Source organism: Hibiscus syriacus, unplaced genomic scaffold (genome assembly GCF_006381635.1).
Source record: "Hibiscus syriacus cultivar Baekdansim isolate YM2019G1 unplaced genomic scaffold, ASM638163v2 tig00116997_pilon, whole genome shotgun sequence".
In the NCBI taxonomy this organism is placed as follows: domain Eukaryota; kingdom Viridiplantae; phylum Streptophyta; class Magnoliopsida; order Malvales; family Malvaceae; genus Hibiscus; species Hibiscus syriacus.
In genome coordinates, this window is record NW_024063513.1 from 262,694 (window position 1) to 274,457 (window position 11,764).

Genomic DNA, 11,764 nt, shown 5'->3' on the forward strand with positions numbered 1-11,764 from the left:
AAAGTTGGAATTCTCATCCAAAAACGCAAAGATCGAACTTGGAAGACTCACCATCGGGTAAAAAACGTAAAAAAATGCTAGAATTCTCACCCAAAAAAACTTTTAAACTATAAAAAAATAGAGAGCACATCATCGGGCAAGACTCACCATTCACCACTCACCAAGGCAAAGATCAAACCGGAAAGGCGACAAGCTGGTAAAACAAAACTGTTTTGGGGAAAATCTTGAGTCTGATAAACTTCGTCGCCAATAAAGAATATGGTAGAGTGGACGTTCCTGTGAAAAACAAAAGGGTGAAACTTGAAAGTGAGGAGACCTAGAAGTAGAGACTTGAAGAGAATTATATTAGAATATTAAACAGCTTCTGGAAATTTCTTTAGTTTTTATGTTTGGTTTTTAATTCAAAAAAACAGTAAGTATATACGGTCGCCCACTCCCATTTCCCGTTTCCCTTTTTATTTTTTAAATAAATTCTTAAATATATTTTTAAGGGATAGATTAATTTATCAATCATCTCACCTTTTACAATTTATAATTTAATTATTACTTTAGAATGTAAACTTTAGTTTTTAATTAATTTAGTCATAAGTTTGTGTTCTTTAAGTTTATACTTCTATTTTAATTCTATTCAATATATCATATTTTATTCAATTTAGTCGTGTTGTTGCTTTATTTATTATACATCATACTTATGCGTTCTTACTTTAATGATTGAATATCTTATTTCTTTTAAATAATAATGTATTCACAATATCATCAACTCATCATTAATTATCTTATCCTATCATCGGGTTTTTTATGTCTTCTATTTTGTTAAATTATATTATATATATTTAATTATCGTTTAGAAAACATTTTAAACATCATTAAAAATGACTCATTATAATTATAATTATTATTTTTTAAGATAAGTTGTGCGAAATTTAAAAAAAATTCAAAACTGCGATACCTGCAATGATCACGATGATATCTGTTATGTTTACAATCACGATAAATATGACGCGACTGCGACCGCTATTTAAATCCTTGGCTACAATTCCAAGACTTTCAAAATAAGAAGGTATGAGACGCATTGCAGTCGTTGCATCTTCCAATGACACATGACGATCCTGGCGTCCTCGGACGAGTACCGTAACATTCACCCCTCTCCAAAAATAATTTGGGCGAGACCCTCCACGTGCCAATAATTTTTTTCAACGACCCATAAAAAAATAATTCCGGAGAGTTATAATCAACACTAGGCCTTGACTTGTATTATAGCTAATAGCTGATGTTACAAAAAAAAATTAACAATAATCTAATAAATATACATGCCAGATGAGATGTTTTTAACATATTTGATAATAAAAATCTATGGAATAATTCCAGTAACCTCTACTCGTTTAAGTGATTGTTATCTTGGACCAGAAAGCCGTACAGCCGAAAGATAAGCATCGCTGTTGCAGTCCGATGGTGCTGAGGCTGATGCCGAGGACGTGCCCTCTCCGCTCATCGTCATTGATTTGAAGAAACTCGAATAAAGGCGAGATCCTAATGGAGATGACATTGGTGGCTTTGAAACTTGGGAGAGACCTTCTAGCATTTGAACGACTTTTGTCATGGATGGCCTTAAATGCATATCTTCTTGTATGCACCATAATGCAACTTTGATTGCAGTATAAACTCTCTCATCTTCCCCTGCTATGGTCAGCCTCGAATCAAGGATATCTCCCGGCTTCCCTTCGTCTAACATCTTGAAAGCATAGGATGGCAAATAGGATTTCTCTGAAGATTCTCCAGGATCGAAGTTTTTCCTTCCGCCGATGATTTCCAATAGCAACATGCCGTAGCTGTAAACGTCGCTCTTCTCTGATATCGCGTAGTTTGTGATCCACTCGGGTGCAAGGTACCCTCTGGTGCCCCTTAGGGTGGTGAAAACATGGCTTTGCTCTCGAGTCATCAGCTTAGCCAAGCCGAAATCCGAGACTTTGGCTAGGAAATTGTCATCAAGCAATACATTCTCTGGCTTTATGTCACAATGCACAATCTTTGCATCACAATCTTGATGGAGATAAGCTAACCCTTTAGCTGTTCCTACTGCGATATTGAATCTTGTTCCCCAATCCAGCAGCGCATCTTCTCTGTTTCTCTTGAAGATCCATCTTTCTAAGGAACCATTTGCCATGTATTCATAAGCAAGAAGTCGATAGTTTCCTTCAGCACAAAATCCTTTCAATCTCACCAGGTGCACGTGATGGATACTGCCGATAATACCGACTTCAGCTCGAAATTCTTTCTTTCCTTGACCGATGTTTTCCAGTTTCTTCACAGCTACTTGAGTTCCATCCGGAAGAGTCCCTCGGTACACTGAGCCAAATCCTCCATGCCCGAGCTTAACCGAGAAGTTATTAGTGGCGGTCCGAAGGTCATTGTAAGTGAAACGAGTTGGCATCCCAGTTAATGCCTCCAAGAAGTTATCCTCTTCTGAGGTATCATCAGGAGATCCAGGCATTTTCTTCTTCCTATTGTAGTATCGATATGCCACAAAGATTAAGCCCAAACTGACAAGAACCGTAGTTACAGCTATAATCACAACATATGGGAAGCTTTTCTTGCCGCCGCCGCCATCCCCTACACCATTTCCATTGCTTGACATTTTGACAAAAGCAACTAAAGCAGACCCCTGGTTAGAGTTTTGGAAGCTACCAACCTGGTCAAAAAGGAAACAATTCCTCGAGCTGTTTTCATAGAACATAGCCATACAAGAACAATTACTCAAGCAGGATTCTTTGCAACTGCTCATATCGGTATTCGACGATGGAGAAACATAGTTGACTGCAAAATAATCTAGCCCGGTTCCGGCATCTACAAGGCTTACAGATTCCTTTCCCTGACTGCAAGGAGAGTCAATGCCTGTTTTGCAGGCGCTTGAACTAAGCGGTGACGGACACTGGCATCTGGTGTTGCCTGAAGGTCCTGAACAAACAAAATATGGCTGGCAAGCTTCTGGTGTGCCACAAGGATCGTCCGGGATCTTAGTCGATGCCGTTGACCCTTTAGCATGGAGATTGAAGAAAGATATAAAGCCATCACTTCCCAACACTGCAATCCAAGTGGCGTTTGCATCAGTAGGATCCGAGATTGTAAATTGCCACAACAAGGCTTTGCTTTCGTCAAATTAACTCCATGAATTTCTATCAATGGATGCTGAAGTGACCACCCCACCATTCTTATTAATGTTTCTTCGTGTGTCCTTCCCCATTGACCAGTACGGCTGTGGGGTTGAGTAACCTGCTGAAAGAATCATGTCGCCGGACTTGATCTCGAGAATATAGCTCAGGTTACTGGGGCTAGAATCACTTACAAGTCTCATTCCTTCTCTAAACTCTTGGTCCATAACGAGGGTATTGGAAGGATGAGCAAAACTCTGCCATATTAGCGTGCCATCATTCCCTTGCAAAACCAAGTTCCCTGAATCCAGCAACACCATTGCTGAAACTCCTTTATCACCGGTATTTGTCGTCCAAACAACTTTTCCTCCTTTCTGCAATAACACGTTGCCGTTCTTGTCAAAAACAAAGGGATCAGAATTCGAAACAAGAACGTTCCGGTTAGCTGCCCAGATCACTTTTGTGGTCTCCATGTGCACGACAACAAGGAGAAACAATGTGACATCTGAGGTAGTGGTGAGGCCAAAACCAAATTCTGAGTTGTTAGATACAAGAAACAACCCATCATTGTCGATCCAATCCATTTGAGTTCCTTGAAAACCCGGTTCAATCGACCCAATTCTTCGAATGCTAGCTATACAGATTTCAGAGAGGAAAAGGCCAGAGAGTGCAAAAAATCCCAGCAAATGAAGAAAACCCCTACTTCCCATTAGAAAACTACCAAGTTGAGAACCAAAACAAGGAGTTTTCATAGCAGACAACAACAAAATAACCCAAAAAAAAAGAGAGAATATTTTTTTATCCTAAGAGGCTAGAACCAAAGAGGATATATAGAAAATAAAAACAGGTTTTCTAGTCAACAATAATTTCTGGGTTTCAGAAAATCAATCCACTAAACTCCTCTCAAAACATCATTAAGCTATGGAGGTAGCAGATTTGAAGATGTAGACATATTTAAGTTAAATATTCAACAAACTCTGGATTTTGAAATACAAAGCATAAACTTCAGTTCAGGGGTGAGAAACCAGACTATTGATCTGTCACCAGCTCAAACGGGAAAAAAATTAATAAAATTGAAGGAAGAGAATCAAAAGAGCCAGCTATAAGTGATGGCACTCTTCATTTAACCATGAAATGGAATTTACAAAAAGACCCGAGCGACTAGAATCGATGGATGCTCTTCACCTTGCCATGAAAGGAAGACTTTTTGGATGAACGCAAACATCAGTAGAAGGAGAAGCGAACTCAGAACAGAAGTACTCCCCTGTTTACACCAGCAATTACCTATGAAGGAGAGAGTGAAGAGAAGATCGAAGATGAAAGAAAAGGGGTGGGTCGCACATTTTGTTGGATGAGATTGCATAAACAAGTGCATCTGCAAACATGGGTCTCTGGCCTTTTCCTAAATCTGTTTCTGCTTCTGTCATGGAGTTGAAGGGAGATCAGAGCTGCCTTTTCCATCCCATACAAGCTGTTGTATTTATATATATATATATATATTGGTTTAGAAAATTGTTTTCATTTTGTGTTCACTGATGTTTTGGTCTTCCAAAGATGATATAGAAACTGTCAAAAAGCATGGGGTGGGGTTGGGTTGATACATCCAATAAATGAATGTAAGAGAAGTGAAAAGAAGCACTAGTCAAAAGTGTCGTGCCACAAAAACATGGGATGGAACTCCGTTGGCTGTTGAATGTACAAAACTACACATAACTGTCTTCATTTTTTTTTAATTAAAATAATCCCAACCAATACAAATAAACATCCCAAATAAAAAAGTTTTTAACTTTTTTTTAATAAATATCAGCTGAGCAATGTTTTCAACTTAATATATATTAACCTTAATAATAGTTTTGTTCGGTTCATTTGTGAAAATATAATATTCTTTTCTTTGGTTGAGATAATATAGAATAATATTTTTATTTAAATTTTCTTAATCATACTTAGTGATGAAAGAAGTTTAATTATATTGATAGTGAAAGTTGACTATAAAAAACTAAAGGTGACACGATGACAATAATATACAACATATTATAATTTTATTTAAATTTTCTTAATCATACTTAGTGATGAAAGAATTTTAATTATATTGATAGTGAAAATGTCAAATTTAGACATTATGTTGTAAATTTAAAATATAGTATTTGAATTATATTTGAACTATTAATACTATAATATTCGAGATATATCAACTTAGACTATAATAAAAATATAAAAGGATATTTTGCGATAACCCGTTAATAATGTTTTTATATATAAAATATTTTATTAAGAAAAACATGTTATTAGTTATTCATATGCAAAATAAATAAAATTATTCATATTCTAATATATGAATTAATCATAATTTCATTTTATACTTTTAGTCAGATTTAATTTAAATAAAATCAAATAATAAATATTTTAAGTTATATGTCGATAATTAACTAAGTTAAGCCTAGGTTAAACAAAAGGCAATAAAACTTGTAACCCAGTGGAGTTAGGTGGAGAAGATCCTGAAATTTGTTAACCCAAATAAAAATTATAATGAATAATTTAAAGGATTTTGATCACTGACTTTGATGAAATTTACAAACCAATATTTACTAACTAGTCGTTGCCGTGCCCGATGTAAAAATTTTTTTTTAATTTATAAAAGAAAAATGGGAGGCTGCCACCAAAAGTTGTACAAGGTTATCATGGAATTGAAAGAAAGAAAATAAAGCATTGTTATTATATAGTTTTTCGTACTCAAATAAAAATTATAATGAATAATTTAAAGGATTTTGATCACTGACTTTGATGAAATTTACAAACCAATATTTACTAACTAGTCGTTGCCGTGCCCGATTGTAAAATGTATTTTTTTTTAATTTTATAAAAGAAAAATGGAGGCTGCCACCAAAAGTTGTACAAGGTTATCATGGAATTGAAAGAAAGAAAATAAAGCATTGTTATTATATAGTTTTTCGTACTTGCTCTTGACGAAATAATTGACATGGATCATAAATGTCAGTACCAACTATGTATTAAATAAATAAATTAAAGATTAAATATATAGTAGACGCAAACACTATTAAAATTTAGCCTTATTTAATCTTTTTTATCACTACATGGATAAAATTAATCCATTTATTAGTAGCTGGATGCCAAAGTCAATACAAGAGGGTAAGGTGGCACCAATGGGGATTTTGATACTGTAATCTGTCCTGAATCTCGATCGATGATCCATGAAGCCACACGGTGGCAGAGAAACAGCATCTCATGGGGTTCTCGCATGGATATGTATGATGGAGCTAATATCGGGTCTGCTCCCATCATTTCACATCCATCTTAATTATCAATCTTATCTTTTACTCATCATTATTTAATCTGGGTTTAGACATGAGTTAGGTAATTAGGAAGGGATAGATGCATGATTTTAAGTTAAGGGATGTAAATTTAAACATATAAAATTTTAAAAGGTGGAAATAAATTTTTAATAAAATATATAAAAAAAAATCTAAAATATATGATAATTTTATATTTTTAGATAAGAGTGACTACCCAACCACGGTGCATGGGGTTCTGTCTTTTGCAAAGTTTAAGGTTAAAAATGCGTCAGATCACATGCACTCAGTGGCGAGTGGCGATCGTGCATGAATATGGGCAGCTTGTTGGAGTTGGAAATCCATTATGATACCATGTTGATGTCACTTTTCTTCCTGTGTATCAAATTCTCATCTTATTTGAACCCCAACAACCACGAAATCATTATATTATTGGAGAGCATCTAGAAACCACAAAATTACTTGGACCTGTTAACTTTAGACTTTATACTCCGTTAATTTCTGAAGATAAGTCGAGTGTTCATATGTATATGCATATCACCACTAATCAACTCTTCTTTACTTTCACATTAAATATATTGTTTTTGTTAAATATAACTTCGTGAAATTAATCTTTCTATTTTAATTAGAGTATTTTATAATTATGGACATGAAAATCTTTGACAACCTTTTGTTGAAGAGTCAACCGCGGTGAGGGAGGGTGGCATGACCAAAAGGTCAAACCGGTGGAGACTGAGGAAGGCTGCAGGTGACAAAAGGTCTTTACTTGGCTTGAAAGAAAGATTAGTGGACGTGTTTGAAGAAAAAAAAACCCAAAACAAAACATAAAAAATGGTTTTTGTTCAAAAAGCATGCATTAGGTAATGCTATAAACCTTTTGAAACCTTCAGCTTTGTGAATCAAAGTTGATAACCCTTGTATGCGTGTTTTGAATTTTGGGTAGAAAAATAACAAAATCGGTAAAAAAAAATGACCGAAAACATTATTATTTTGACCGAATTTGTTTACTGTGTTTACCTATATAGGTAATTAGAACCGGTTAAAATAATGATGTTATAGGTTATTTTTTTACCGGTTTTTTTATTTTTTGTTATTTAAAATAATAACAAACCCGGTAACACTTTATTTTAACCGTATAATAAAACGTCGTACGTGAGTGTTTCCCAATTGCCATGGAACCTTTGCATTATTACCAAGTCCAATGGCCCAATTATTCAAAACCCTCATACCTACTGTTTTTTCTAGATTATTTTTTGCAAGCCCAATCTGCACGGTGGAGATCAGGCTTTCTCAACAACTCGCCACGTAAGTTAATGAGATTATAATGTGTTAGAATTTGATCTCTATTCTATTCTGTGTTTTTTACAAAAAAAAAAAAAAGATTAGATCAAAGATGACTCTCTAATCCAAAACCATATCATACCTAAGACTCAAATGAGATTTACATAAAAATTTACAGATTATCCTCCAAGAGTGATAGTAATAGAAATTTACGTAGTTTGTATAGATTCTCATTATTTTGTTATCAAATAACTGGGAAGAGAATAAGGCACAACTTGTATACTCTCTCTTCAGAAGTTCCCAATTGGAGCCTCTCATGGATTAAGGGACAAGAGTCGGACGGTTCCAAGCTCTGATGCCAAGAAACTAGATACCCTAAACTTTTTTTTAAGACAAAATAACATCACCAGAAAGGTTCATATTCTCCACCACATTCAAGGTTGATGAAACCAAAGGAAAACAAAAAAGATTTAGAGTCTGACCCCACCACTGGCAGCAGCCAATACAAAAAAAAAAGCATACCTCATTAAAAAAAAAGTAGCCACAAACCCACTACTACATCCAAAACTCAAAAGAAAAGAAACGAAAAACAAAGCACACTCACCAGTCATCCATCAATGATTTCTACCCTTCCTAATTACACCGACCATAAAGGGTCCACACATCAGGCATCAAGAATATTGACCCCGAAATAATACCGGTTAGATCTTTGCAGACACCCTTGTCCCCTTAGTCCTACAAACCAACATTTTTCTCTTCAGATTCACATTTATTTACATTTTCCCTTCATCTTAAATCTAACAAATCATACATGATAATATAAAGTCGGTGTGTCACAACCACACGAAAAGCATACGGCTAAGTTTACATTCTCATGCTTTTCCAGTTAACTGTTTTTAAAGGGTGAGTTTTTACCAAATATATTTTGGTCCAGACAGATGGAATGGTGTATCAAAAGTGAACATGATAAGAGTTATGTTTCTACAAGCAGAAAAATGTAAGACAACATACTTTGTACGTCACAGGTCAAGAGTCTCTTCAGTCATTTTGTTGGTGATTCCAACTAAACTCATTCACATATTGCAACCCTAACATTCTTGCAACATTTTAACACACTGCTCATCCACACATAACTTTAACTACAAAAAAAGGCAAAACAAGGAAAAGAGCTTCAGCAGCACATACTCACCAAGACAGTTAATGGTCTTAAAGGACGATCTAGGATCCTACACACTATATTCTTCCAGTTAAATCGCAGCGAGGAAGCTTTTAAGGCAAACAGAATCGTTGATCGACTGGTGGAGCATAAACTGCCTTTCGTTTGCTCAATGTTGCATCTACATTCATATGTCCACCTTCAAGGCTCAATTTGTTTGAAAATGAATTGAAGGGGGCATCTCGGTTGCTCCTTCGAAAGGAAGATAAACTTTTATCAATTGGTGGTGTAAGATGACTGAATCTGTTCCACTCTAGAAAGGTGGAACCACTATTTTCAATTTCCTTGGGTTGACTGTTTCCAGCACTCAGGCAAGGTGTTGAAAGGGGCCCAAACGCAACGATAGATCACAGGTAATTTCATGTGGATTGTTAGAAATATTTCTAACATCTGTCTGGTTTATCTTACTCGAAGAGTCCACATCAGGAGAGAAGATGTCACAAATGACACCCATCTTATCGGATTCTACTATGTTGGTAATTGACTTCGGGGAGATTCCATAGCTATGCTGCAGTTCTTCAACTTTAGGGTGGTTCCCATAGAAAAGAGGATAAACCGAATACATAGTTAGAGCATGCTTCTCCGCATTACTAGGAAGAAAACCATTCTTAGATGGAAAAGAGAACTTGTTGGTGACACGGTCAACGATCTGAGCAACGTGTTTCTGAGCATCAGTGCCCATATGTGCCACATTCATGGTTGTATGTTTTATGAATCCAGAATAACCGGACATGCAGTGTGAATTAGTTAAGAGATTTCCTTGAGTAGTGTTCCCTGCTTCTTGTGTGCCCGGGTTAAGGTAATACCTCGGACTGCAATTGCGTTGACTCCTCAAAGTTCTTCTTGCAGCGCAGCCTAAATTAAGAGCAGCTAGCCAACAATAAAATAGAAATATTACATCTCAGAAAAAAAAGGTACAATTTGAAGCAAGTTATGTTCATAATTAAAGCCAGAAGCAACAAAAAACCAATAGTAAATATGCAAATATTTGGCTTCAAATTCAAACAGAGGAAATTAGGTGCAAAATTGAGAGTACCTTCAATACAAGGTTGAATAAACTCTCCAGTTTCAGTACTCTCATCAAGCCTAATGATCGTGTTAATGGCATCATTGGTTCGATCCCAGAGGGTTTTAATTTCCATGTACTCAGCCTATGGAATAATTAGATTGCAAAAAAAAAAAATATGAGTTTGACATAACCAATCTCATCCCTTTACCTAAAGAAGAAGATAATACTATAAACATGCTTGGTATGCTTCCCAGATATACAAGCAAAAAACAGGTAACAAAATTGTGAACGTTTTAACTCATCAATTAGCAAAAAACAACATAAAATATCATGATCAAGGCTTGTCCTTTTCAGCGAAACTTAAAATGGCATAGCAGAGGAAGAAAGATAAACAGTGCTGAATTTCAACAAAAAAGTGCAAAAATTTACCTCGGAATTGGCTTTAGAATACATAATTTCTTCTGCTTTTAAGACAACAACAGGGAGTTTCTCTTGCCATTCCTTGTTCTTCTTAGTTGCTGAGCTATGAATCTCATTAACAACTCTAAAAAATCCAAATACACATAAAAAAAGGAAACAACTTAGTAGAAATACATTTACATGAAAAAAAATACAAAAAGTAAGAGTGGGGGGAAGACCTGAAAATTTCTTGAATGAGAGAACCTCTCATGGGTTGGTGTCTATCACTGTGCCAAGCTCTTCTTTCACAGATATACGGTCTTGGACCTAGTCTAGGCATCTTCAATGATTCCTTTTACTGAAGAAGAAAGAAAAAAAGAAAGAAAGAGAAGAAAAAAAAGCCCTTTGCTTCTTCAAAGAGAAACAAAAACAAAGGCTTAGCCAAGGCCACCAGGATGTATAGAAAACTTGTTAGTAGATCTACTCAGGAAAAGCTTATGCTTTTTGGTTTTCCTTTTTCATACACCGCCCCCCAGAAACAGAATGCAGTATTGTGGCAAATAAAAGACATTAAGCAGTGAAAGATAGAAAAATAAAAGAAAACGGGGAGTGGCTTCCTTTTCCTGTATCTTTTGTCTCAAAATCATTTTAAGGAGAGTTTAATTGATGAGTCTTGGTGTGTCCCCCAGTTATCCACATGCCTGTTTCCCCCAGCCCCAGGAGTCTATCTCTACCTTTTTCTAATAATATTTTTTTAATTGTGTTTATTTTGACTGCCCAGGAGTCTCTCTATACCTTTTTCCCAATAATATTTTTTTATAATTGTGTTTATTTTTACTGTCCTTTTACATGTTAATTGTGTTTATTTTGACTGCCCAGGATTCTCTCTATACCTTTTTTTCCAATAATATTTTTTTATAATTGTGTTTATTTTTACTGTCCTTTTACTACTACCATGTATCTTCTTGTCCTAACCATACATACAAAATACAAAGGGTAGTAGTAGTGTGGTGGTGATGGTTGATGAATTGATAACATTGTCACTGTCGGTGGCATATCTATGTAACCCCAACCTCTTGCCCCCTATGTCATGTCCTTCCTCTATAAACACTTAACCCTATCAAGCAAATTCTCCATCACATTTCTCACACCCTTTGCACCAAACACATGGTGGCCTCAACTGGTGCCCTTCACCCCCATACTTTCTTCTGCAAACATGCCTGCCTGCTCCCCATTGTCATCTCTCATGCTACTCTCTGAAACCCCCCTCACTTCACCTAATCCAAATAAAACAAACAGTGCCAATTAAGATATCCTTGCGAAATAATAATAATCTAACAAAATAATGCCACTCAATTGAAGGTTCTATATGCTGGTGAAATCTTTAAAGAAATTTTATGTT

General features: G+C 35.6%; 3 protein-coding genes across 3 annotated transcripts; all 3 read right to left on the reverse strand.

Moving 5' to 3' along the window:
- Positions 1-1,317: 1,317 nt before the first annotated feature.
- On the reverse strand, positions 1,318-3,763 carry LOC120194432 (G-type lectin S-receptor-like serine/threonine-protein kinase SD2-5). The gene has a single exon (XM_039196746.1). The coding sequence runs from the start codon at positions 2,780-2,782 to the stop codon at positions 1,394-1,396; it is 1,389 nt and encodes a 462-aa protein (XP_039052677.1). The 5' UTR covers positions 2,783-3,763; the 3' UTR covers positions 1,318-1,393.
- On the reverse strand, positions 2,793-3,931 carry LOC120194433 (G-type lectin S-receptor-like serine/threonine-protein kinase SD2-5). Its single transcript, XM_039196747.1, has one exon. The coding sequence runs from the start codon at positions 3,899-3,901 to the stop codon at positions 3,158-3,160; it is 744 nt and encodes a 247-aa protein (XP_039052678.1). The 5' UTR covers positions 3,902-3,931; the 3' UTR covers positions 2,793-3,157.
- Positions 3,932-8,098: 4,167 nt separating this feature from the next.
- LOC120194528 lies at positions 8,099-10,982 on the reverse strand. The gene is made up of 4 exons (XM_039196803.1): positions 10,602-10,982; positions 10,393-10,507; positions 9,991-10,105; positions 8,099-9,824 (listed from the first exon to the last, which is right to left on the reverse strand). Exons 1-4 carry the CDS (start codon positions 10,700-10,702, stop codon positions 9,262-9,264), a joined length of 894 nt encoding a protein of 297 aa, XP_039052734.1. The 5' UTR covers positions 10,703-10,982; the 3' UTR covers positions 8,099-9,261.
- Between the last annotated feature and the right edge of the window lie 782 nt (positions 10,983-11,764).

What these genes read in the sequence shown, in the direction of transcription:
- LOC120194433 (XM_039196747.1), bottom strand. Translation starts at nt 3,901, where the DNA reads ATGAAAACTCCTTGTTTTGGTTCTCAACTTGGTAGTTTTCTAATGGGA.
- LOC120194528 (XM_039196803.1), bottom strand. Translation starts at nt 10,702, where the DNA reads ATGCCTAGACTAGGTCCAAGACCGTATATCTGTGAAAGAAGAGCTTGG. An exon ending in CTCATTCAAGAAATTTTCAG is followed by an intron (nt 10,508 to 10,601) that starts GTCTTCCCCCCA and finishes TGGATTTTTTAG; the next exon opens with AGTTGTTAATGAGATTCATA. An exon ending in ATTCTAAAGCCAATTCCGAG is followed by an intron (nt 10,106 to 10,392) that starts GTAAATTTTTGC and finishes ATTATTCCATAG; the next exon opens with GCTGAGTACATGGAAATTAA.
- LOC120194432 (XM_039196746.1), bottom strand. Translation starts at nt 2,782, where the DNA reads ATGAGCAGTTGCAAAGAATCCTGCTTGAGTAATTGTTCTTGTATGGCT.